We start from the raw sequence: 27,616 nt of genomic DNA on the forward strand, positions 1-27,616 counted from the left end.
AGTGCTGCAATAAACAGTCACATATTAAAAAAAAATGGGCCCATCAACATTTACACAGTGCTACATATAAAATGGATAACCAACAAGAACCTACTACATAGCACTGTTATGCCATATTAATGTTATACGGCAGTGGGAGGGGACTTTGGGGGAAAATGGATACATGTGTATGTGTGGCTGAGTCCCTTTGCTGTTCACCTGGAACTATCACAACATTGTTAATTGGCTACACCCCAAACAAAATTAAAAGTTTTAAAAAACACAAAGAATAAAAAAATAAAGTGAAGTGAAAGTTGCTCAGTTGCGTCTGACGCTTTGCGACTCCACGGACTATACAGTCCATGGAATTCTCTAGGCTAGAATGCCTGAGTGGGTAGCCTTTCCCTTCTCCAGGGGATCTTCCCAACCCAGGGATCGAACCCAGGTCTACCACATTGCAGGCGGATTCTTTACCAGCTGAGTCACAAGGGAAGCCCAAAATAAATAAAAAACAAAACAAAAACCAGGCCCATCAATAGAGAAATGGCTAAATGAACTAGGGTCCAACCAGTGACATTCTGGAATAGCCTGAATGGTTAAGAAGGAGGGAGACAGCTTGAAGAGATGCAGGTGCCCTGGGTATAATACAAGCAACTGAACAAAGAATACAGAATTAAGCCATCAGTGTTTTTTTTAATGCATGGCGAAAAGAAACAGAAACACTCCAATACAGCAGTTCCCTTGGGGAGACAGGCAGGGGATCCAAGGATAATTTTAGTCTTATCTGTAATAAGTTTTTGCTTTTTAAGGAGAACGTGTCCATATATTGGTTATATAATTACAAATTGACTCCAAACATTCAAGAATCCCACAACCACAAGTGGGGCGTGTAGGCGGAGCTAACAATACAGGAACTGGTCTGCTCCATACAGTGGAGCATGGAGGAAGGTGGGGAGGACGCAGCATCAGGAATGCTGCCCTAGGGAGATGGAACCCACAAAATCAATGCTAAGGAAAACCCTGTGAGTCCCCAACACTGCGATCCCAATATGGCCAACCTCTCTCGCACCTCTCAGACCTCAACAACATTGTCTTAGCAGGCTAAAGAGCTGACTTTCAGGTTCTGTCCTGCCTCCAACCTGGAGAGGAGCTGCCGTGCCTTGCGGGGCTGAAGAGAGATCCAGGATTACCAAGAGGAAGAACTTTCTCATACTCCCAGGTGCACAAGGAGGTAGCAGGTATTCTTTAGAGAGACTGGGCTCCCTGTCCCTGGAAGCATACAAGCTCTTGTTGAGGAGACACCAGGGGACCTTTGAGAGCAAGCGTAAGAGCCTTAGATTTCTATGACCCTGTGAATCCTAATAATTTCCCTTCATTCTAACACCCACTGTGCTAAGCCCTCTGCAGGCATCAGCTTCCACCTCCCCCACAATCTCACCATCACCATTTCACAGATAAGGAAACTGAGCCTTAGGGATATTAGGGAACTTGTCCAAGGTCACAGAGCCAGGATTTGAAATCAAGCTTCTCTGCTTCCTCCAGTCCTCTCACTACTGCCCATGGATCACTGTGATCAAGTGGCGAGTGAAGCTTCCAATCTGTTTGTGCACTTGCTAACTGGGAATTGTGTGTGTGTGTGTGTTCACTCAGTCATGTCCCATTCTTCATGTGACCCTAGGAACTGTAGGCCGCCAGGCCCTTCTGTCCATGGGATTCTCTGGGCAAGAATATTGGAGAGGATTGCCATTTCCTCCTCCAGGGGACCTTCCCGACCCAGGGATTGAACCCACGTCTCCTGCATCTCCTCATTGCAGGTGGATTCTTTACCGCTGAGTCACTGGGGAAGCCCCAAGGATAGGATAGAAGCTTCTAAACACAAATGGCCCTACTGTCATAGACCATTCATAGGGCTTCTATTTCCCAAGCCTTCTGACTGCTGGGCCTTTATATGAGATATTCCAAGGTTTGTCTGCTCTGTACTTCCTTCTTACTACCCCTTTCACATAACTAAACCTTTCAGAGCCCATTTCTATCAGGAGGCCTTCCCTGGTGGCCCTGGCCTCTGATGAGTTTCCCATGCTGAATTTCCTCTTCTTCTCCTCCAAGGCACCCCATTTCCCACCAAAAAACAAAACAAAATCCCAAAAACAAAACAAAAGGAAGCACAGCTAGAGCCAAGCTTTGGATTCTCAGACCTGAGTGCAAATCACAGCTTGGCCACTCTACCCCATGTGTCCTTGTACGAGTCCCTCAACCTCTCTAAGTGTGTTCCTTCATCAGTAAACCCACATGAGGCTTCCCAGGTGGCACCAGTGATAAAGAACCTGACTGCCAATGCGGGAGACATAAAAGACATGGGTTCGATTGCTAGGTCAGGAAGATCTCCTGGAGGAGGAAATTATAACCCACTCCAGTATTCTTGCCTGGAGAATCCCATAGACAGAAGAGCCTGGTGGGCTACAGTTCATAGGGTTGCAAAAAGTTAGACACGGCTGAAGCAATTTAACATACATGCATGCAAACCCAAGAGATCACCTTTCTCCCCCGGGCTGGAGGAAGATTAAAAAAAATGAAGAAATGTGCACTTCACTTTATACTTACTCTGTGTAAGTCTCTGGGATCAGCCAAGTTAACCACAGCTTCCACAAAGTTCCTCCACCTACTAGCCAAAGATCTACAGCATCAAAGCTTCCAGGTTTTTAAGACCAAGGGTTATCTCTAGACCAGGCATGCCTGCTTCCTTTTTTATTTTATTTTTCTTTCTTTTGAGATGCTATCTGCATAAATTCATGCTTCCCTTTTTGCCTAGGCTGCTAGGAAACTCAACAAAGAATCAACAGCCTTAAATTTGTGACAGAGTCTAGATTCTTTTCAACTCTCTTTAAGTCAGCCCCTGCCCCATTTCCACTCACACACACACTACCAACTTTAAAAAATATATTACTTTAACTCTTCTGTCATATGTGACTTAATATCATATCCCATCTCATATTATTTCTGGAGCTAGATGGCGTAGGGGAAGTGACAAGTCAGTGAACACTGAGGTTGGTTCTTCAGGACACATTTAATACTAAGCAAAGAACACATCTCCTTCTCAAGAAGCTGAGGCCTTCCTACCCAGCCCCTCTTCCTCCTCCCACATCTGGAACCCTTCACCGGATCTTGGGAAACATGGATGTCTGATACCTTCCCATGTACTGCCTCCTCTAGGCAGCCCACCTGATCCCTCCATAGGAAGTTCATCCTTTGAGCACCTCCCTCAGAGACTAAGAGATCCAGAGAGCAGGCATTGGATCTGGGGTCTCCATTGCTCCCACAACAGCACCACACCCAGTGCCCAGCTGGGGAGGAGCCCAGCTGAGTGTGATAACAAAGTGCAGATCAGAAAAGTCAGGCCACTGGGGGCTTCGATCCCAGCTCTAACACTCTATGAGCTCTTGGGCCAAGAACTGACCTCTGAGCCTCAGTTTCCTCACCTGTAAAGTAGAGGAATATACGAAAATATGAAGCTCTTAGCAAAGAGCCTGGAGCCTAGTTGGCATCTGAGTGGTGGGAGCCACACTGGCTGCCCAGCAGACGTGGTGCCTGTTGAGTGGAGCCCCCTTTGTCTCATACCCCATGGAACTGTCCATTGCCAGAGAAACAGCTCAGGAAGCAGCTTCTCCCACAAGCCAATTGGTGAAGTCACAAAAAGGTGCAGGTCTTCAGCACTCCAATGGGAGACTCTCATCGTCCCACCCTGGGCTCCAAAATCACTGCAGGGAGGGTAAAGGAAGGCCATCCCACTCACAGCCCGTCCCTGGAGTCTAAGTGCCAAGCTCCCCCACAGCTCTCTGGGCCAGTCCTACATTCCATGGACATCTCTGTCTACATCTGTGTGCGATGGGAGCCAGATGCTCAGCACTTGGCTGCTAAGCCCACAGGGACCCCCAAATCAAGAGACACTGCCTCCTCCAGCGGAAGCTACTCCAGTTCTTGGAGACAGAGCAGGACCCTCCTCTAGTTCCTGGAGACACAGCAGGACCCTCCTCTAGTTCCCCTTATTCTAAGTCTCATTGTTCAAATGCAAAAGGGGCTGATGCTCAGGTCCTGTCTACCAACAGTGAACCCTGGGGGACCCACTCCACGGCCTCCCTGTCCTCAGCCCAGCTTAGAGGCCCCTGCGGTTCCAACCCCCCTAAGGCTGCGAACAGAAAACCGTCATCACTCATCTCCCTTGGCTTCTGGCTACCCAGAAACAAGTGCTTCAACTTTGGTGTAGGGGAGCAAAATTTACCATCCCCAAGCTCATCTTTCTGGCATATCAATTTTAAGCTGGTTATTTGCTAAGAAAAGCAGGCAAGGGAAAAGCTGAAAACCAAGGCTCCTTACGCTTTTGTAAGAAATACTTACATTTGTAAGGATGTCTCCCTCACAGTACCAGGGAGAGGAGGTTGACCAAATCTCTAGAAACACATCCATGGAAAAAGCAACTACTTAAATCTGCACCACAACCTTACCCTTGTTTCTTGTGCTTTCCCCGGTCACATCCCATAACTGACCTCACATCCTCAACATCCTCTTTTTCTTTAGCTGAAGATGTGATCTAAGGGGAGGCCTTTGGCCATGTTTTAAGTTTCTCAGTTTTTCTGGGTCTCTCCCATGTGTACATAGCATTCAAACCTTGTTTGATTTTTCTCATGTTCATCTCTTTCAGTGGCTCAGACAGTAAAGTGTCTGCCTACAATGCAGGAGGCCTGGGTTCGATCCCTGGGTCAGGAAGATCCCCTGGAGAAGGAAATGGCACCCCACTCCAGTACTCTTGCCTGGAAAATCCCATGGATGAAGGAACCTGGTAGTCCCTGAGGTTGCAAAGAGTCTGACAGGACTGAGCGACTTCACTTTCACTTTCATCTCCTTCATGTCAATTTAACTCTTAGACTAGCCAGAAGAACTCGATGGGTAGAGGAAAACTTCTTAAACTTCTTCCTCCCCTCCACGGGCTAAATCAACCTGCTGGCTACTCTCCCTACCTGTGTATGTGTGTTCAATCACTCAGTCATGTGTGACTATTTACAACCCTATGGACTGTAGCCCACAGAGCTCCTCTGTCCATGGGATCTCTCAGGCAAGAATACTGGAGTGGGTTGCCATTCCCTTCTCCAGGAGATCTTCCTGACCCAGGGATCAAACCCAGGTCTCCACCATTGCAGGCAGATTCTTTACCATCTGAGTCACCAGGGAAGCCTGCTCTCCACTTCTCTTCCACTTCCCTAGCCCCAAGCCTTGGCCTGCATGGTCGCCTGCCCTTTTAGCACCCTTCCCCTACTTCTGCCTCAGATATCAGTGAAGTGAAGTGAAAGTCGCTCAGTCATGTCCAACTCTTTGTGAACCCATGGACTATACAGGCCAGAATACTGAAGTGGGTAGCCTTTTCCTTCTCCAAAGGATCTTTCCAACTCAGGGATTGAACCCAGCAGGTTCTTTACCAGCTAAGCTGCAAGGGAAGCCCAAAGGGCAATGTCAAAAGCCACCTTTCTTCCACAAGCCTTCCTGAACTCAGAACTGATTCTCTCTCTCTTCTGTGCTTCCACACCCTTGGGTCGGGGACTTCCTTCGTACTTGGCAACTGCTCCCTTCACAAGTGGCCAGAAGCCTAGCACTCAGCATCGCTCCAGACAGGCCCTTCCTACCAGCAGATTTAAATTTGGGGGAACCTCTGCTCCTCCCCCTCCCTTCCCAGAGAATCTGCCAGACAACTCAGAGGAGTTTAAAATGCAGATTTCTGGGCTGTAGTGACTGAGATTCCAATTCCACATTTTTTCTTGGGGTGGGGACCAACACCTACAAGCTCCTCCAAGAGAGCCTGAGGGTGAGGTTGGGGACAGGGCTCACAGGAAGAGATCTGAGGAATTCTCGAAGAGATAGCAATAAGGAGCTCACGATCTCAGCCACAGTCAGCTCCTGGTCTTGTGGTCTTGTTTTTGCTGACAGTATAGAGCTTCTCCATCTTTAGGAAAACCACTAGATCATTCAGGTATGACCTAAATCAAATCCCTTACGATTATACAGTGGAAGTTACAAATAGATTCAAGAGATTAGATCTGATAGAGTGCCTGAAGAACTATGGATGGAGGTTCGTGACATTGTATAGCAGGCAGTGATCAAGACCATCTCCAAGAAAAGGAAATGCAAAAAGGCAAAATGGTTGTCTGATGAGGGCTTCCAAATAGCTGAGAAAAGAAGAGAAACTAAAGGCAAAGGAGAAAAGGAAAGATATACCCATCTGAATGCAGAGTTCCAAAGAATAGCAAGGAGAGATAAGAAAGCCTTCCTCAGTGATCAATGAAAAGAAATAGAGGAAAATAATAGAATGGGAAAGACTAAAGATCTCAACAAGAAAATTAGAGATACCAAGGGAGATTTTCATGCAAAGATGGGCACAATAAAAGACAGAAATTGTATGGACCTAACAGAAGCAGAAGATATTAAGAAGAGGTGGCAAGAATACACAGAACTATACAAAAAGATCTTCATGACCCAGATAACCATGTTGGTGTGATCACTCACCTAGAGCCAAACATCCTGGAGTCCAAAGTTAAGTGGGACTTAGGAAGCATCACTATGAAAAAAACTAGTGGAGGTAATAGAATTCCAGCTGAGCAATTTCAAATCCTAAAAGATGATGTTAAAGTGCTGCACTCAATATGCCAGCAAATTTGGAAAACTCAGTAGTGGCCATAGTACTGGAAAAGGTCAGTGTTCATTCCAATCCCAAAGAAGGGCAATGTCAAAGAATGTTCAAACTACAAATCAATCGCACTCATCTCACACACTTGCACAGTAGTGCTGAAAATTCTCCAAGGGAGGTTTCAACAGTATGTAAACCAAGAACTTCCAGATATTCAAGCTGGATTTAGAAAAGGCAGAGGAACCAGAGATCAAATTGTCAACATCCATTGGATCATAGAAAAAGAATTCCAGAAAAAACATCTACTTCAGCTTTACTGACAACGCCAAAGTCTTTGTCTGTGTGGGTTACAACAAACTGTGGAAAATTCTTCAAGAGATGGGAATACCAGATGGGAACACCTGGCTGCCTCTTGAGAAATCTGTATCCAGGTCAAGAAGCAACAGTTAGAACCGGGCATGGGACTGCAGACTGGTTCCAAATTGGGAAAGGAGCACATCAAGGCTGTATATTTTCATCCTGCTCATTTAACTTCTGTGCAGAGTACATCATGCTAAATGCCGACTGGATGAAGCACAAGCGGGAATCAAGATTTCTGGGAGAAATATCAAGGACCTCAGATATGCAGATGACACCACCCTTATGGCAGAAAGTGAAGAACTAAAGAACTTCTTGATGAAAGTGAAAGAGGAGAGTGAAAAATTTGGCTTAAAATTCAACATTCAGAAAACAAAGATCATGGCATCTGGTCCCATCACTTCATGGCAAATTGATGGGGAAACAGTGGAAACAGTGAGAGACTTTATTTTGGGGGGCTCCAAAATCACTACAGATGGTGACTGCAGCCATGAAACTAAAAGACTCTTGGTCCTTGGAAGCAAAAGCTATGACCAACCTAGACAGCATATTAAAAAGCAGAGACATTATTTTGCTGACAAAGGTCCATTTAGTCAACAGTATGGTGTTTCCTGTAGTCATGTATGGATGTGAGAGTTGGACCATAAAGAAAGCTGAGCACCCAAGAATTGACGCTTTTGAATTGTGGTGTTGGAGAAGACACTTGAGAGTCCCTTGGACTGCAAGGAGATCAAACCAGTCAATCCTAAAGGAAATCAGTCCTGAATATTCATTGGAAAGACTGATGCTGAAGCTGAAAACTCCAATACTTTGGCCACTTGATATGAACAACTGACTCATTTGAAAAGACCCTGATGCTGGGAAAAATTGAAGGCAGGAGGAGAAGGGGATGACAGAGGATGAGATGGTTGGATGGCTTCCAACCATCCAACCTACTGGATGGACCTGAGTCTGAGCAGGCTCAGGGAGTTGATGACGGACAGGGAAGCCTGGGTGCTTCAGTCCATGGGATCGCAAATAGTCGGACACGACAGAGCGACTGAACTGAACTGAAAGAGATAGCACTGGTCCAGGAGGAAGTGTGATCACCTGGGTAAAGAGGGAAGCTTGATCTGGGCCCCTGCCTTCTGTGCTGACCCCTGGCATTCTTGCTAGGACCCAGCAGTGGGACAGCAGGAGGAGCCCTAACGGGAAAATGGATCTTGACCCGCTTCCATCTTCCTGCTAGTCCCCTGAAAACGCAACAAGCCCCTCCCACAGGGCAGCCACCCAGCTCCCAGACTGGCACCAGAGGGTACTGCGGGGCGGGGCGGGGGTGGGCGGGAAGCTAACACCTCCAAGCCTGAAACTGGTGCAGAAGGGGGTGTGCCCATCTATCCGTCTCGGCAGGGATCTACAGAGGGTATTGGATACAGGATTCCTGCCTCTGCCCTCCCACCAAACCCTCCCCCAACGCTGGGCGTGGTATCTTGGCCCCCAGGGGCCAAACCGGCCAGAAAGCGGCAGGTTACCCAGTGGAAGCTAGATGGGTCGGGCTCCCTCGCAGGGGTCCGTAGGGCCCGCTGAAGAGTCTGTGTTGCCCCCGGATGTGCCCGCTCGATTAGACGAGGCGTGTTCTGGGGTGCTGCCACCGGGAGCAGCTCGGAGCTCGGCAGAGGATCAGCTGAGATTCGACTTTGCCTCAGACTGGGTGCTGGAGGCCTGAGGGCATAGTCCCGGCAAAGCGAGAGCCAGAGTCCGGGAGAAACAGTCGCGCGCAGTGGTTGTGCGTTTGTGACCGCTTCTGTGGATGACTTCTTGGTGACCAGCGGGGACGGAATGATGGGGCGCTAGTGATGGGCACTCTGACATTGGTACGCCTTGCGTGCAATCTAAGAGACGGCAACTAGGGTGAGAGGGTACCAAGGAGATCTCGGGAGCGTCAGTCCTACAAGCGCCCCCCGAGGAAGGCAAGGCGCACTGGGGCGCATGTGAGCCTAGGTTGGGGGTGTGCGGGGAGCAAAGAAAAAGGGCAGCTCCGGAGTCCCCGACCCCTCCAGGCCCGGCCGGGACCCCCCCTACACCACCACCCGAACCCGGTCCCGGGGCCCAGGCCCCGCGAGCGCGCTCACCAACTGCAGGAGCATGAGCGCACCGAGGCTGGAGCGCACGAAGCCCAAGTCGGGGCTCAGCGTCGACACCGCGGCGCCGCCTCCCTGCGCCGGGCTGCTGGTCCGCGTGTTCACTTTGGACGGGAACTCGGCCATGGCGCCTCCGCTCGCCTCCCGAGGTTGCTCCGGCCGTCGTCGCCGCCCCTCCCGCGGCAGGTGCCGGCTCCTGCGCGGCTCCTCCCCGGGGGGCTCCGGCTGGCGCTGCGGCTCCCAGAGCTACGCGCGGCGTCTGGGCGGGGAGCCTGGAGCCGCCAGGTGCTACGGGAATCCCGGCCCGGCCCTCCTCACGAGACCCGCCCCTTTAACCCTTCGCTCACCGCCGGCCGGTCCAGCTCCGAGCCGCACACGAGGTCGCCAATTCTTTACAGACGCGGAAACTGAGGCTGCGGTCAATGAGATGGTCCCACCAGAACAAGCCTAGACAGCCACACCTGTCTCTCCCCGGAAAGCCGCCTGCTGGCAATTTCCCCCGCATTCGGGGCGGCTTTGATCGCCCCGCGCCCTCCTCGCCGCTGGCTTCCGAGCCTCGGGATAAACTGCTGGCCGCTTGCAAAACTACCCACATCCCTCCTGGATGTCTTCCTAGCGCTGTGTCCTCTTGGGCGAGCCCCTGCACCTCTCTGATGTCTCCCCGTAAAGCGGGACCGTCATCGCGGTGTCGAGACTCCCAAGGAGTCCCAGATGACCGAGCATCCTTGAGGGGAGGGTCTGGGTGAAATGTGGGAGTGCGTGGAAGGAGGAGATCCTTTTATGACTCAATTGATCTGGTCTTCTGAAATGATGGGGCGGTAACTTAGAAGATCGCTGAGCTTCAGTTTCCTCGTCTGTAATAGAGAGAGAGGATTGAATCTCACTTCACAGAGCCTCCGGCAGAATAAATGAAATATTGCACGGAAAGTTTTTGCCATTGGGTGCGGGGCGGGGAGGTTGTCAGAAAGTGGGAGATGATGTTGGAGTTACAGTTTCTTTGCTCCACTTGCACCCTGAAACTCACTTGGCGCGCACACACACACACCTCTCAGGCTATAGAGACCTGCACAGACAATTGTTTCGTTTATTCATCAACCAGAGATTGCTGAGACCTTACTGTATTGTCAGACCCTATCCCAGGCCATGTGAATACAGCAAGCAAAAAAACCACACAAGGCCTTCTCGGATCCCACTTCCTACTGGAGCTGACAAGTATATAAACTGGAGAGAAAAAATAACTTCAGATAGTGACAAGTGCTATAGCTAAAAACAAACAAACAAACAAAAAAAGCCCAGGAATTCCTTGGCGGTCTTGTGTTTAGGACTCAGGGCTCTCACAGCTGGGATGGGTTCTATCCCTGGTCAGGGAAATCAGATATCACGTGGTGTGGCCCATAAATAAATACATAAGTAAAACAGGAGTGTGATAGAGATGAGGAGGTAACTTTTAGACAGAGTAGTCAAAGACGACCTCTCAGAGATTTCCCTGATGGTCCAGTGGCTCAGACTCCATGCTCCCAGTGCAGGGGGCATGGGTTTGATTTCTGGTCAGGACACTAGATCCCACAACTACAGATTCCACAGGCCACAAGGAAGATCGAATATCCCACCTGCTGCAGCTAAGACCTGGCGCACCCAAATGAATAAATAGATATTTTAAAAACAAAAAGAAATCAAAGATAATCTCTCAGAGAAGGTGACACTTGATATTTACTCAACTGGATATTCAACCCCACCCCACCCCCTTCCCAATGCACCTGGGACCCTCTTTTCCACCCCATGCAGGCAGTAGATACTCAGGGAATGAGAAATGCTCCTTGGTAACAGCAAAATCGTTACCCAGAGCCCAGCCTCTCTGCAGACTGCTCAAGGCCAAGTGCAGAACAAAGCTGTCGAGCAAACCCTTGATTTTAGGATGACACAGAAAACAGTAAGACAATTGTTTCTGAGGCAGATTCTAAAACAGTAGAGTATTTTTGTTTTGGTTTTGGTTTGGATTCTGTGTTTTTGCTTAGTCCCACTTTCATTCCTTTCAAATGGCAACAAGCAAGACTCAATCACTGTACTGTTTTTTTTTTTTTCCTTCGACCTTTTCTTCCAAACCAATTTCACTCGCCTCCTGTCAGAAAAAGTGGGAAGGAACCTGTCCCCAGGCTGGAACGTGACGCCCACCCAGAGCCCCCACTTTTGCCAAGAAAGCCCTGGGTTCTTGGGACAGGGGGACAGAGAGCCAGCTGAGGTTGTAGAGGAGAGGGTCTCTCTGTTCCCAGGGTGAGTTCCCCTCCTGTCCAAACAGGCTGCCTCCACACATCATCTGGAGCACCTGTCTCATCTTTTGCATGCTTAGTTGTGTCCAACTCTTTGCAGCCCCATGGACTGTAACCCCCCAGACTCCTCTGTCCATGGAATTTCCCAGGCAAGAATATTGGAGTGGGTTGCCATTTCCTACTCCAGGGGATCTCCTCAACCCAGGGATAGCACTCACATCTCCTGCGTCTTTTACACTGGCAGGCAGATTCTTTACCATTGAGCCACCAGGGAAGTTCTCCTTAATTCTACAAAGTCTCCCTAATCTGATCAAGCCCCTACTGTGTGCAGGGCCAGTTGTCCATGGGGTGGGGATGGAGCATAATTGGAGAGGCTGTGGGGATTCCAGCACTGAGCAGATGTTTGGTGTGCACTAGGCAGAGACATTACTTTGCCAACAGAGGTCCATCTAGTCAACAGTATGGTTTTTCCAGTAGTCATGTATGGATGTGAGTTGGACCATAAAAAAGGCTGAGTGCCCAAGAATTGATGCTTCTGAACTGTCTTGGAGAAGACTCTTGAGGGTCCCTTGGACTGCAAGGAGACCAAACCAGTCAATCCTAAAGGAAGTCAATCCTGAATATTCACTGGAAGGACTGATGCTGAAGCTGAAGCTCCAATATTTGGCCACCTATTGTGAAGAACTGATTCATTAGAAAAGACCTGGATGTTGGCAAAGACTGAAGGCAGGAGAAGGGGACAACAGGGGGCGAGATGGGTGGATGGCATCACTGACTCAACGGACATGAGTTTGAACAAGCTCCAGGAGATGGTGAAGGACAGGGAAGCCTGGCATGCTGCAGTCCATGGGGTCGCAAAGAGTCAGACATGACTGAGCTACTGAACAACAACAGGCAGTGGGAATAGCTGCTGTGAGCCATCCAAGCAGAGACCCTACCCTCAGGGAATGTAATGGGAGAGACAGTCTCGAGATATACAAATCCACAGATATATAGATAATTTGATGATGTTACTACAAGAGAAATCAAGATGCCATGGGAAAGAATAATAGAGATTAATAAATAACTGGGTCAAGGAAAGTGTAAGCACTTAGGCAGAGACTTGAAGAATGCATAAAAATCGGACAGGAAAAGAGCATTCCAGGCTCAGAAAACTACCATAGGTGCAAAGGTCCTGAGGCAGGAAAGACTTTGGTGTCTTTGAGGAGGGACATAAATTTATAAAATGAAGGGATTGGGGAGAGGTGAAGTTCAAGAGGCAGTCAAAAGCCAAGTCAGTGGTGGTGCTCAATTGTGTTCACCTCTTTGCGACCCCCTGACCCCACCAGGCTCCTCTGTCCATGGGATTTCCCAGGTAAGAATACTTGAGTGGGTTGCCATTTCCTTCTCCAGGGTATCTTCCAACCCAGAGATCAAATCTGTGTCTCTTGCGACTTCTGCTTGGCAGGTGGATTATTTACCACCTGGGAAGCCTGGAGCCAGGTCACCTGGGTCCTAAATCCTTGCTAAGAGAGTGTTTGGGCTGTGCCCTGTGGCATTCGGGATCTTAGTTCCCAGAGCAGGGACTGAACCCGTGCCTCATGAAGTGGGTGCACAGAGTCTTAACCACTGTACCACTAGAGTATTCCTGGATTTTATTATTAAAAAACAGACCATTAGAGGGCAGTTACACTATCTGATTTCCAATTTTTTTTCAAAAATTCACAGAAAGATTCCTCTGTGGGGGGGGGGGGGGCGCGGGTGGCGGTCATCCAACAAAATCCAGAAGCCAGCTTTGGGAGGTTGCTGATTAAAATCAGCCAATATTGACCGAACACTTTTCCAGCTGGCCCTGTGCTTGGGGCTGTGGGGGTGGTTAGTTTCGGTTTATTTTTCATTGCACAATTATTTCCTTAGTTTGTTTCACTGCACATCATACACACATCTCCAAATCTGGACCCTCACCTTTAGTTAATCACTGAGAAGAATTTGGAGTATCCCATCAGATCTTTCTTTTTCTTATTTTTTTTCACTACCATATAATATGTGGAAACATACAGGCTTGCTTTGTGTATAGCTTTAAAAATTTTTTTACCAAGCAATGAGAATAGACTGTATACATTGAAACTTGATATTTTTTTTTCACTTAACATGTCTTGGAAATTTCTCCACAACAACACACAAAAATTGACCTAATTCTTTTTACATGTCATATAATATTTGATGAAGAATCTGCCTGCAATTCGGGAAAACCAGATTTGATCCCTGGTTTGGGAAGATCCCCTGAAGAAAGTAATGGCTATCCACTCTAGTATTCTTGCCTGGAAAATTCAATGGACAGAGGAGCCTGGCAGGCTACAGGCCATGGGGTTGAAAAGAGTCAGATACAACTGAGTGATTAACACAACAATAATATTTGATAGGATGGCTGTTACAGTATCCTTTCCCTTATTGGTAGACAGTTAAGTAGTTTCTAATAGTTCCTCATTACAAGTTATACTGAAACAGGAGGGAAGGGGGCAGAGCATAACCTTTAAAGAATGACATAGCCATTGAGGATATTATGCCCCAGAAGGTGGAAGATTCAACTTTCAGTAGACCCTGACCCTCACTATACACTTTGTTTTTGTTGCTCAGTTGCTGAGTCGTGTCTGACTCTTCGACCCCAAGGATTGCACAGTCCTCCCTGTCCTCCACTATCTCCTGGACTTTGCTCAGATTCATGTGCGTTGAGTCAGTGATGCTATCTAACTATCTCATCCTCAGCTGCCCCCTTCTCCTTTTGCCTTCAATCTTTCCCAGCATTATACACTTGTTATAATGCAATAGCATATGCTAAATGACGTACCCATAGGCTCCAGGACAGTCCTGAGGCTAAGCATGTGCATATGTGTGTCCGGCTCTTTGCGACCCCATGGACTGCAGCATGCCAAGCCTCCCTGTTCATCACCAGCTCCCGGAATTTACTCAAACTCATGTCCATTGAGTTGGTGATGCCATCAAACCATCTCATCCTCTGTCGTCCTCTTCTCCTCCTGCTTTCAATCTTTCCCAGAATCAGGGTCTTTTCCAATGTGTCAGCTCTTCGCATCAGGTGGCCAAAGTATTGGAGTTTTAGCTTCAACGTCAGTCCTTCCAATGAATATTCAGGACTGATTTCCTTTAGGATTGACTGGTTGGATCTCCTTGCAGTCCAAGGGACTCTCAAGAGTCTACTGCAGCACCACAGTTCAAAAGCTTCAATTCTTCGGCACTCAGCTTTCTTTATAGTCCAACTCTCACATCCATATATGACTACTGGAAAAAACCATAGCCTGAACTAGACGGACCTTTGTGTGCAAAGTAATGTCTCTGCTTTTTAATATGCTGCCTAGGTTGGTCATAACTTTTCTTCCAAGGAGTAAGTGTCTTTTAATTTCATGGTTGCAGTCACCATCTACAGTGATTTTGGAGCCCCCCAAAATAAAGTCTGTCACTGTTTGCATTGTTTCTCCATCTGTTTGCCATGACGTGATGGGCCTGGATGCCATGATCTTTGTTTTCTGAATGTTGAGCTTTAAGCCATCTTTTTCACTCTCCTCTCTCACTTTCATCAAGAGGCTCTTTAGTTCTTCACTTTCTGCCGTAAGGGTTGTATCATCTGCATATCTGAGGTTATTGCTATTTCTCCCAGCAAGCTTGATTCCAGTTTGTGTTTCATCCAGCTGGCATTTAGCATGATGTACTCTCATAGAAGTTAAATAAGCAGGGTGACAATATACAGCCTTGACGTACTCCTTTCCTAATTTGGAACCAATCCTCTGTCCCATGTCCAGTTCTAACTGATGTTTCTTGACCTGCATACAGATTTCTCAGGAGGCAGGTAAGGTGGTCTGGTAGTCCCATCTTTTGAAGAATTTTTCACAGTTTATTGTGATCCACACAGTCAAAGGCTTTGGTGTGGTCAGTAAAGCAGAAACAGATGTTTTTCTGGAATTCTCTTGCTTTTTCGATGATCCAGCAGATGTTGGCAATTTGATCTCTGGTTCCTCTGCCTTTTCTAAAACCAGCTTGAACATCTGGAAGTTCTTGGTTCACATATTGTTAAAGCCTGGCTTGGAGAATTTTGAGCATTACTTTACTATCGTGTGAAATGAGTGCAATTGTGAGGTAGTTTGAGCATTCTTTGGCATTGCCTTTCTTAGGGATTGGAATGAAAACTGACCTTTTCCAGTCCTGTGGCCACTGCTGAGTTTTCCAAATTTGCTGGCATGTTGAGTGCAGCACTTTCACAATATCACCTTTTAGGATTTGAAATAGCTCAACTGGAATTCTATCACCTCCACTAGCTTTGTTTGTAGTGATGCTTCCTAAGGCCCACTTGACTTCACATTCCAGGCTGTCTGGCTCTAGGTGAGTGATCACACCATCGTGATTATCTGGGTTGTGAAGATCTTTTTTGTACAGTTCTTCTGTGTATTCTTGTCACATCTTCTTAATATCTTCTGCTGTTATGTCCATACCATTTCTGTCCTTTATGGAGCCCATCTTTGCATGAAAAGTTCCCTTGGTATCTCTAATTTTCTTGAAGAGATCTCTAGTCTTTCCCATTCTATTGTTTTTCTCTATTTCTTTGCACTAATCACTGAGGAAGGCTTTCTTATCTCTCCTTGCTATTCTTTGGAACTCTGAATTCAGATGGTTATATCTTTCCTTTTCTCCTTTGCTTTTTGCTTCTCTTCTTTTCACAGCTATTTGTAATGCCTCCTCAGACAGCCATTTTGCCTTTTTGAATTTCTTTTTCTTGGGGATGGTCTTGATCCCTGTTGCCTAAACAATGTCACGAACTTCCATCCATAGTTCATCAGTCACTCTATCAGACCTAGTCCCTTAAATCTATTTCTCACTTCCACTGTATAATCATAAGAGATTTGATTTAGGTCATACCTGAATGGTCTAGTGGTTTTCCCTACTTTCTTCAATTTAAGTCTGAATTTGGCAATAACGAGTTCATGATCTGAGCCACATTCAGCTCACAGTCTTATTTTTGCTGACTGTATAGAGCTTCTCCATCTCTGGCTGCAAAGAATATAATCAATCTGATTTTGGTGTTGACTATCTGGTGATGTCCATGTGTAGAGTGTTCTCTTGTGTTGTTGGAAGAGGGAAGCCCGAGGCTAAGCATAAAAGGGCAAAAAGTGGGCAGTGGCTCAAATCCTGGAAATCCCCGCCCCCTTCTCCAAAATAGTTGGAATAATCCTCCCACTTATTGGCGTATGAAATTACCCAGCCCATAAAACTAACCACCTCATATTTTGGGGCTGCTATCCCCTTTCAAGACACCACATTCTCTTTATGAAATATGTATGTCTGTAAATAAATCCGCTTCTTACCTATTACTGCTTCTTGCTGAATTCCTTCTGTGCTGCGACATAAAGAACCTGAGCTTCATTAAGTCCTGAAACCAGGTTTATGATCCCAATTAAAAGATAACAGTTCTGAGTCCTGGCCTGTGTGTTCAAGTTCCAATCTGAGGAGTTTTCTTTCTTTTAAAAGTGTTTTCATTTAGTTTTGGCTGCTCTGGGTCTTTGTTGCTGTGTGGACTTTAGTTGCAGAGAGTGGAGGCTACCCTCTAGTTGTGGCATGTGGGCTTCTCATCGCAGTGGCCTTTCTTGTTGCAGAACAGAGGCTCTAGACATTCAGGCTTCAGCAGTTGTGGTGCATGGGCTTAGTTGGCCTTCAACATGTGGCATCTTCCTAGGCCAGGGATCAAACCCTTGTCCCCTGCATTGGCAGGTGAATTCTCAACCACTGGGTCACCAGGGAAGTCCCTGATCTGGCTGGGTTTGAATCCCATCTGAGTTAGGTAGTTTCAATATTATTTAAGCCTCTTATTTACATTTTTGCACACATATGAATCCAGTCTTCAAAACAGAACAACTGGATTGAGGGTATTTGTGGTTTTTTTAAAATAGATACTGCCAAAAAAAAAAATAGATACTGCCAAATTGCTCCAAAAGTCCCTATTAGTTAACACCCACATTAAGAGTAGGTGAACTTAACTATTTGCCCGTTCCATGCCTGAAAAGGGGCTTCCTTGATGGCTCAATGGTAAAGAATCTGCCTGCCAATGCAGGAGATGCAAGAGACCCAGGTTTGATCCCTGGGTTGGGAAGATCCCCTGGAGAAGGAAATGGCAACCCACACAAGTGTTCTTGCTTGGGAAATCCCATGGCCAGAGGAGCCTATAGTCCATGGGGTTGCAAAGAGTCGGACGTGACTGAGCAGGCAGGTGGCTGAAAAGTGAAAGTTGCTCAGTCATGTCCAACTCTTTGCAACCCCACCCCATGGACTGAATTCTCCAGGCCAGAATACTGGAGTAGGTAGCCATTCTATTCTCCAGGGGATCTACCCAACCCAGCAGTCGAACCCAGGTCTCCCTCATTGCAGGCGGATTATTTACCACCTGAGTCCCATGGCTAATTGTTGTTTAATTGCTAAATCATGTATGACTCTTTTGGGACCCCTTGGACTGTAGCCTGCCTGGCTCCTCAGTCAATGGAATTTCCCAAGCAAGAATACTAGAGTGGGTTGCCTTTCCTTTTCCAGGAGATCTTCCTGACCCAGGGATTAAACTTGTGTCTCCTGCATTGCAGGTGGATTCTTTACTGCTGAGCTACCTGGGAAGCCCACATGGCTATGTGTGGTGAGCTTTTTTTTTTTTTTTTTTTAAGAAGAAGTCTCTTTGTTTCCATGTGTATTTCCTAATATTTAGCTGGTGGTGACAAGTATTGGCCATTCATATTTCCTTTTCTGTGAACTTAAGGTTTGAGTCATTTGCCTTCTGTGTAGTAAAGAATTGAAAATTAGGCCAAAGAGTGGTCTGGCCATTTTTCCTCAGTTTCTGAGAAGTAATCTCCCTTGAAATGTCATGCCTCTGTAGGGTAGGGTCTGCTCACACCAGATAGTCTAACAGTGTGGTTTGGGGTGGAGGCACAGGCTGTCTGTTCAAGCAGCTCCACCTGGAGGAGTTAGAAACTGAGCTCGATGATGTGAGCCGTCAACCTGTAGCTGGGTGATGAAATCCCCATAAAGGCTGTGGCTCCCCAGGTGGTAGGTGAGTTTACCTGGTTGGCAGTACTCCATATGGACCGTCACACATCAGTGCTGGGTAAGGAATGCCTGAAGTGCATGACTCCCTGGGGAGAGGACAATGGATGTTCCACTTTCGGAAGTCAGAAGTCACCCTTTTAAAATGTACATGATTCAGTGATTTTAGTGTATTCACTGTCATGAACTATCATCACCACTAACTCCAGAACATCTCCATCACCCCACCTCTGATTGTAATCTGTGTACTTTAGCTGTAACAAACTGTAACAATGAGTATAAGAGCTTGCAGTACATTCTGTGAGGCCTTGTAGCTAATGAACTATTGAATCACCTGAGGGTGGTTTGGAGTACCCCCTGAACCTTGCAGAAGTGACAACAGTCTTGGGGAGTTCTGTGCTCCCTCCAACATTGCAACCCGGTTTGTAGATTTTTTTTTTTTAGGAGCTCCTTTTATATTTTGGATCCCCCTCCCCACGGTCACTTTTCTATGTTGCTATTGAAGCCCCAGGCTGAGCAGCTGAGTCTGTCCCCTGTGGAAAGATACTCCAACATAAATATAATGGTAGGAACAAGGAAGAGCTGAATCCTGCTTGGATGAAAGATAGAGACCACATATTTCTCATTCATGAGGTCAAGAAGACCTTCCAAACTACACATTTGCAGAAAGGCTCCTTGGTGATGCCACCCCATAATAGGTGGTGTCGACCTTCCCAGAGGCTCCTGTGCTGGATTCCGTCTTGGCTAAGACATGTGTACCCCAAACAGGGGAGGACACTAAGTTATACCAAATATAGAGTCTGTTGCTGCTGCTGTTTAGTCGCTAAGTCATGTCCAACTCTGCAACCCCCATGGACTGTAGCCCGCCAGTCTCCTCTTTCCTGGGATTATCCCAGCCGGAATACTGGAGTGAGTTGCCATTTCCTTCTCCAGGGTATCTTCCTGACCCAGGGATTGAACCCATTCTCCTGAAGCTCCTGCATTGGCAGGTGGATGGAAGGGTGGAGTCTTCACCACTGGTACACCAAGAAAGTTCCTCACCACCAAAATTAAAATCTAGAACATTTTGATTACTCCAAGAAGGTCCTTCATGACCTCCACTCTGGCTCCAGGCAACCACTGATCTATTTTCTGTCATTGTTGCCTTGCTTTTCCCAGAAAGTTGTATAAATGGAGTCTTATATGACATAGTTGTGGCAAGCTGAACAATGCCCACTCTACCAAGATGTTCCCTCTTAATCCCTGGAACCTGGGAATGTTACCTCTTTTAGCAATAGGGATTCTGCAGGTGTGATTAAGGACTTTAAAATGAGATTATTCAGGATTATGTATTTGTGCTGTGCTGTGCTGTGCTCAGTCATGTCCGACTCTTTACAACCCCATGGACTGTAGCCCACCAGGCTCCTCTGTCCATGGAATTTTCCAGGCAGGCATACTGGAGTGGTTTGCCATTTCCTTCTCCAGCAGATCTTCCCAACCCGGGGATCAAGCCCGAGTCTCTTGTGTCTCTTGAGTAAGGCAGATTCCTTACCTGTTGAGCTATTACATTTAGAATAGATAAACAATAAGGTCTTGCTGCATAGCACAGGGAACTATATTCAATATCCTGTGAGAAACCATAATGGAAAAGAATATATAAATATGTATCAGTATTTATGTGTATAACTGAGTCACATTGCTATACAGCAGAGATTGGCACACCACTGTGAACCAACTATGCATCAATAAATAAAATTATTTTTAAAATCATGGAAGCAACCCAAGTGTCTATGGACAGATGAATGGATAAATGTAATATACATGTAAAAAGCAAAATGTAGTATAGATGCACAATGGAATATTATTCAGCCTTTAAAAGGAAGGAATTTCTGACACATGCTATGAATACACTTTGAAGTTTGTTGTTGTTTAGTCACTTATTCATGTCCGCTGACTCTTTGCAACCCCATAGACTGTAGCCCACCAGGCTCCTCTGTCTGTGGGATTTCCCAGTCAAGAATACTGGGGTGGGTTGCCATTTCCTTCTCCAGGGGCTCTTCCTGACCCAGGGATTGAACCCATATTTCCTGCAGTGCAGACAGATTCTTCACCACTGAGTCACCTAGGAAGAACCAAACCTTGAAGACATTATCATAAATGAAACGGGTCAGTCACAAAAGGAGAAATATTACATGATTCTACTTATATGAGCTATCTAGAATAGTCAAATTAATAAAGACAGAAAGTAGAATGGTGGTTGGGAGAGGAGGGAATGGAAAGTTATTGTTTGATGGGTATAGAGTCTCAGCTTTGCAAGATGAAAAGAGTACTGAAGTTGGATGGTGGTGAAGTTTGTCTAGTGTAAGTATGTACACACACACACATACATGTACATATCTATCACAATCAGCAATGCTAAAGTGAATTTGCTCATAGATGCAGAACTGGCTTCTACCAAAATCTTTCATTTTATAGATAAGATTTGTTTGCAAATTTATTAACTAAATTTTAAACAATTAAAACAGTATGATGAATGGATAAAGAAGTTGTGGTACATATGTACAAAGGAATATTACTCAGCCATAAAAAGAACACATTTGAGTCAGTTCTAATGAGGTAGATGAAATGAGAGCCTATTATACAGAGTGAAGTCAGAAAGAAAAAAACCCACATATATAAGGAATCTAGAAAGGTGGCACTGATGAACCTATTTGCAGGGCAGCAATGGAGACACAGACATAGAAAACAGACTTGTGGACACAGTGGAAGAAGGAGAAGGTGGGATGAATTGAGAGAGTAGCATGGAAACACATACATTATCATATGTAAAACTGATAGCTGGTGGTAAGTTACAAACCTGGTGCTCTATGACAACAGAGAAGGGTGGTATGGGGTGGGAATTGGGAGGGAGATTCAAAAGAAAGGGGACATATGTATACCTATGGCTGATGCATGTTGATGTATGGCAGAAACCAACACAATATTATAAAGCAATGATCCTCCAATTAAAATAAATCAATTTTAAAAATTAAAAAACAAGCCACACTTGCTCTCTGCAATGGCCCCAACTGTCTGTGGAGTGTGCCTCTCTCTGTATCTGGATAAATCCACTTCTTACCTAAAAAAAAAAAAAAAAATTAAAAAATAAGAAGTCACAGAGGAGCACACGCAAAAAACCTGAATACATGTGACTCCCCCCAAAATATACCTTATTTAACCCAATATATTAAAAATATTATTATTTGAACATGTAGCCAAAAGATTTCTCTGGTGGGCCAATGGCTATGCTCCCTTGGGGCCCAGGTTCTAATCTGTGGTCAGAGATCCTACAAGTTGTCAGACTCAGGAAAAAAAGAGAAAAAAAAAAAACACCTCAAAAGCCGTGTAATCAATATAAACATTTTTATTGAGATATTTTGCATTCCTTTTTTTGCATTAAGATGACAACACATCCCAAGTGCTCTGTAGCTACATGTGATTAGTGGCTTCTGTAATAGATAGAACAGCTGTAGACACAACCTAATATTCCTCTGACAGCACATCCAGGAATCTTTTTGTCTTTTTCAAATTCTTCTCCAATTTTCCTAACAGTTAAAACTTTTTTTCTTTTAATTAATTAATTTTTATGTTTTGACTGCTGGGTGTTCGTTGCTGGATGGGCTTTCTCTAGTTGCAGAGACTGGGGGCTACTCTCTAGTTTTGGTGAGTGGACTTCTCATTGTAATGGCTTCTCTTATAGCAGAGCACAGGCTCTAGGTGTTTGGGCTTCGGTAGTTTAGGCAGGAGGGCTCCATGGTTGCAATTCCCTGGCTCTAGAGCACAGGCTCAATAACTGTGGTGCCTGGGCTTTGCTGCTCCAAGGTCTGTGGGATCTTCTTGGATCAGGGATCAAATGGGTGTCTCCTGCATTGGCAGGAGGATTCTTTTCCACTGAGCCACCAGGAAAGTCCTCCTGACAGTTTTTTTAATTAAAAAAGAATTACCCAAATAATCCATGTTCAAAATATAAATATCACATGCAGGTAACCAATGAGAAAAAATATCACAACAAATGCTACCACACAGGGATAATTACAGGTCCTGATGTTTCTATGGCCTGAGACTTTAATAGAAACATTTTATTATGCACATATATTTTAAATAAATAATCTTTGTAATAAAACTGAGTTCCCCTGAAATCAAGTTCCTCAGCCAAGTTGATGAGTGATCGCTCTATTTAACACCTGTGACCATCAAGATAGAGGCGTATCAGAGAAAAGGAGGAATTGAAACTGTAGAACCCTGTGGGTCCCTCCCCAGATGCAAGGGCCTTTCTTTGCCCCCCCCCGCCCCCCCCCCCCCCGCATTTCTCCCTTTTCTCCCGCTTGTTTCTTGTTTGTAGGAAAAAGGTTGCAGCCTCCAAGACCTTCTCTGATTCAAACAGTAATTAGAGTGAGGGAATGCAGAAAGAAACCACAGCACAGCCTCTGGGTGTGCTGTTGGCTCCTCCTGGTGGGGATGTAACAAGCTGACACACATCTCTGAGGTCTATGGGAACTAAGAGCCCAACCCAGGTGGAGGATGGTAATTTCAAGCTGAGCACCGCTCGCTGGCTGGAACCAGAATGCTAATGACTGAGGTTCTTAGAACACCACCTGTCTCCTTACCACCAACCAATCAGAGGAAGGTTACACACCCTGCAGCCCTCCCCACCCTTCCTGTGTCTGTATAAACTTCTTCCCTGGATCCCTTTCAGGAGTTCGGACCTTCTGAGCATGACCCGCCTCTTCTCCTTGCATGGCCCTTGCCATCAATCTTTCCCTGCTCCAAACTGACCTTCAGGTGTGTTTGGCCTCGCTGTGCTCTGGGCACCCACACTTGCTTTAGGTGACAACAAGAGGTTAGACAGGAGGGTCAGGGGCACAGAAGGCATCCTGGAGACAGAAGCAGACAGTGGAGTGATGTGAGGGTATAAGCCAAAGAATGTGGGTGGAAAAGGAAAGGAAATGGATATTTTCTAGAGCAGGGGTCTCCAACCTGTGGGAGCTAATACCTGACAATCTGAGGTGGAGCTGATGTAATAATAATAGAAATAAAGTGCACAGTAAATGTAATATGCTTGAATCATTATGAAACCATCCCCCACCCCTGGTCGGTAGAAAATTTTTCTTCCATGAAACCGGTCCCTGGTGCCAAAAAGGTTGGGGACCACTGCTCTAGAGCCACCAGAAGAGGCACAGTTTTGACCTCTAGAACCATGAGATAATAAATGATGTGGTTTTAAGCCACTAAACTAGTGGCAGTTTGTTACAGCAGCAATAAGAAACTAATATGGGGACTGTCAAATGCCCTCACCAGCTTTCCTGCCAGTAACTGTCCAGCCTTGTCTTGAATGCCTCCTGTGATGGGGATGTCACTGTCTACACAGGTGGCTTATTTTCTTTTCAGCAAGCTATTTCTTTTGTGGAAAACTTCCTCTGTGGTAACTACACGTCCATTGCACGTCCATATCAAGCCTCAGTTCTTGGAGCAAGGATCAACAGGCACAATTCCAACCCCTTAAACACATCAGGCTTTTGTAAACAGATAAATGGGCTCTTCTCCAAGTTTAACATTCTCTAGCTTTTCCTTCATTCAGTTTATTAAAAAGGTATAAAAGCCAACTTTCTCTTTCTTGATGAGGCTTCACCTAATCCCGTGCGGAATGGAATCCCATTTCCCATGGCTTCAATCCATGGAGGAGTCCATGCAAATTCCATAATACTTTGTTCCAAAAAGAATCCTCCAAACCTCCTCTCACTTCCCCCCAGGGGCCCAACAATAGTCTAGACCCATTCAGGTAATTTTAGTCATTAAAAATAATGTCAAAACTTAGTCACAGCGTTGGCAAGTGACTAGAATTCAATAATATAGTTTCATTTCCATTGTTATGTATTTTTAAAGTTATTTCCTGTTGATGGCAAGATAAACTAATTACCCATTTCTGTGTAGGCTACAAAGTTTCCTTTAAAACATGTAAGTAATAAAAACTCTCCAGAAAGCAGGAATAGAAGGAACATACCTCAACATAATAAAAGTTATACGTGACAAACCCACAGCAAACATTATCCTCAATGGTGAAAAATTGAAAGCATTTCCCCTAAAGTCAGGAACAAGACAAGGGTGCCCACTCTCACCACTACTATTCAACATAGTTTTGGAAGTGTTGGCCACAGCAATTAGAGCAGAAAAAGAAATAAAAGGAATCCAGATAGGAAAAAAAGAAGTAAAACTCTCACTGTTTGCAGATATCATGATCCTCTGCATAGAAAACCCTGAAGACTCTATCAGAAAATTACTATAGCTAATCAGTGAATATAGTAAAGTTGCAGGATCAAAAATTAACACACAGAAATACCTTGCATTCCTATACACTAACAATGAGAAAACAGAAAGAGAAATTAAGGAAACAATACCATTCACCATTGCAACAAAATGAATAAAATACTTAGGAGTATATCTACCTAGAGAAACAAAAGACCTATACATAGAAAACTATAAAACACTGATGAAAGAAATCAAAGAGAAAAAAAAAAAAAGAAATCAAAGAGGACACAAATAGATGGAGAAATATACCGTGTTCATGGATTGGAAGAATCAATATTGTGAAAATGAGTATACTACCCAAAGCAATCTATAGATTCAATGCAATCCCTATCAAGCTACCAATGGTATTTTTCACAGAACTAGAACAAATAATTTCACAATTTGTATGGAAATACAAAAAACCTCGAATAGCCAAAACAATCTTGAGAAATAAGAATGGAACTGGAGGAATCAACCTGCCTGACTTCAGACTCTACTACAAAGTCACAGTCATCAAGACAGTATGGTACTGGCACAAAGACAGAAATATAGATCAATGGAACAAAATAGAAAGCCCAGAGATAAACCCATGTACCTATGGACACCTTATCTTTGACAAAGGAGGCAAGAATACACAATGGAAAAAAGACAACCTCTTTAACAAGTGGTGCTGGGAAAACTGGTCAACCACTTGTAAAAGAATGAAACTGGAACAGTTTCTAACACCATACACAAAAATAAACTCAAAATGGATTAAAGATCTAAATGTAAAGCCAGAAACTATAAAACTCCTAGAGGAGAACATAGGCAAAACACTCTCCAACATAAATCACAGCAAGATCCTCTATGACCCACCTCCCAGAATATTGGAAATAAAAGCAAAAATAAACAAATGGGACCTAATGAAACTTAAAAGCTTTTGCACTACAAAGGAAACTATAAGTAAGGTGAAAAGACAGTCCTCAGATTGGGAGAAAATAACAGCAAATGAAGAAACAGACAAAGGATTAATCTCAAAAATATACAAGCAACTCCTGCAGCTCAATTCCAGAAAAATAAATGACCCAATCAAAAAATGGGCCAGAGAACTAAACAGACATTTCTCCAAAGAAGACATACAGATGGCTAACAAACACATGAAAAGATGCTCAACATCACTCATTATCAGAGAAACACAAATCAAAACCACAATGAGGTACTGCTACACGCCAGTCGGAATGGCTGCTATCCAAAAGTCTACAAGCAGTAAATGCTGGAGAGGGTGTGGAGAAAAGGGAACCCTCTTACACTGTTGGTGGGAATGCAAACTAGTACAGCCACTATGGAGAACAATGTGGAGATTCCTTAAAAAACTGGAAATAGAACTGCCATATGACCCAGCAATCCCACTCCTGGGCATACACACTGAGGAAACCAGATCTGAAAGAGACACGTGCACCCCAATGTTCATTGAAGCACTGTTTATAATAGCCAGGACATAGAAGCAACCTAGATGCCCATCAGCAGATGAATGGATAAGGAAGCTATGGTACATATACACAATGGAATATCACTCAGCCATTAAAAAGAATACATTTGAATCAGTTCTAATGAGATGGATGAAACTGGAGCCCATTATACAGAGTGAAGTAAGCCAGAAAAGTAAACACCAATACAGTATACTAACACAAACATATGGAATTTTAAAAGATGGTAACAATAACCCTATATACAGGACAGAAAAAGAGACACAGATGTATAGAACAGACTTTTGGACTCTGTGGGAGAAGGCGAGGGTGGGATGATCTGAGAGAATAGCATTGAAACATGTATATTATCAAGTGTGAAACAGATTGCCAGCCCAGGCTGGATGCATGTCCAAGTGCTCAGGGCTGGTGCACTGGGAAGACCCAAAGGGATGGGATGGGGAGGGAGGTGGGAGGGGGCATCAGGATGGGGAACACATGTAAATCCATGGCTGATTCATATCAATGTATGGCAAAAACCACTACAATATTGTAATTAGCCTCCAACTAATAAAAATAAATGAAAAAAAAAACAAAAATAAACAAATAAAACATGTAAGTAGTAAAAAAGACTGAACTAATTTAAGGGTAACGATAAGTCTTGGCAGTATGCTGGTTATTGATTGTGGATGACGAGCTCCTGTGTGGCTGGATCTCGAGCTGTGAAGGACCTCAGAATTATCTGAATAATACCCAAGCCACGTCGCACCAATAGTAACTTAAATAGAATCCCACCAACACTCTTCTGCAGGAAGTCAGGATGGCCGAGCGGTCTAAGGCGCTGCGTTCAGGTCGCAGTCTCCCCTGGAGGCGTGGGTTCGAATCCCACTTCTGACAGTATCCCAGGTTTTTGCCTTCTCCTCACTTCAAAAGACTGAAGAATGGCTTTGTGGTTTCAGAGGACCCTTTTTACATTTCAAAGTAAGTCAGCAGGAAATAACATGTCATAAGTAGAAAATACTTGTTTTGTAAAAAAGATTAATATCCACAGGGCATAGTATCTATATTTCAAACATCGCCATTCGTGAAAAACGAAAAACATGTAGGTTTGTCAGAAGTGGGATTCGAACCCACGCCTCCAGGGGAGACTGCGACCTGAACGCAGCGCCTTAGACCGCTCGGCCATCCTGACTACCGATATGAGTTCCTTGCAAGCGATCCCCTTCGAAATAGTTCCAGTGTGCGCATGCGTGGCGAACGTCAGGAGCTGCGGTTTTGTTCTCCGCCCAGCGTTAGGAGGAGCTAGATACAAGTTTTTGCTGCAATTGGAGGAGCGAAATGCGACGCGAAGGTACAGAAACCCGTCTGGGCAGCAGCAGAGGGCGCGCGCGGTGTGCTGGAGAGTCT

The 27,616-nt window shown here is 45.3% G+C and overlaps 1 protein-coding gene and 2 non-coding genes across 3 annotated transcripts in view; 1 reads left to right on the top strand and 2 right to left on the bottom strand.

The window, feature by feature from the left end:
- The window catches only part of LOC122691760 (plasmolipin), a 39,344-nt gene extending 29,941 nt beyond the window's left edge, over positions 1-9,403 (bottom strand). Inside the window, exon 1 of the mRNA XM_043898553.1 lies at positions 9,118-9,403. Within this exon, the coding sequence (XP_043754488.1) occupies positions 9,118-9,252 (135 nt within the window). The 5' untranslated portion in view covers positions 9,253-9,403. The remainder of the gene's footprint in view (positions 1-9,117) is intronic.
- A 17,620-nt stretch (positions 9,404-27,023) lies between these two features.
- TRNAL-CAG lies at positions 27,024-27,106 on the top strand. Its single transcript has one exon. It is a non-coding gene; the product is annotated as a tRNA-Leu (tRNA).
- A 212-nt stretch (positions 27,107-27,318) lies between these two features.
- On the bottom strand, positions 27,319-27,401 carry TRNAL-CAG. The gene has a single exon. It is a non-coding gene; the product is annotated as a tRNA-Leu (tRNA).
- Between the last annotated feature and the right edge of the window lie 215 nt (positions 27,402-27,616).

Source organism: Cervus elaphus, chromosome 4, assembly GCF_910594005.1.
Source record: "Cervus elaphus chromosome 4, mCerEla1.1, whole genome shotgun sequence".
Taxonomy (NCBI): domain Eukaryota; kingdom Metazoa; phylum Chordata; class Mammalia; order Artiodactyla; family Cervidae; genus Cervus; species Cervus elaphus.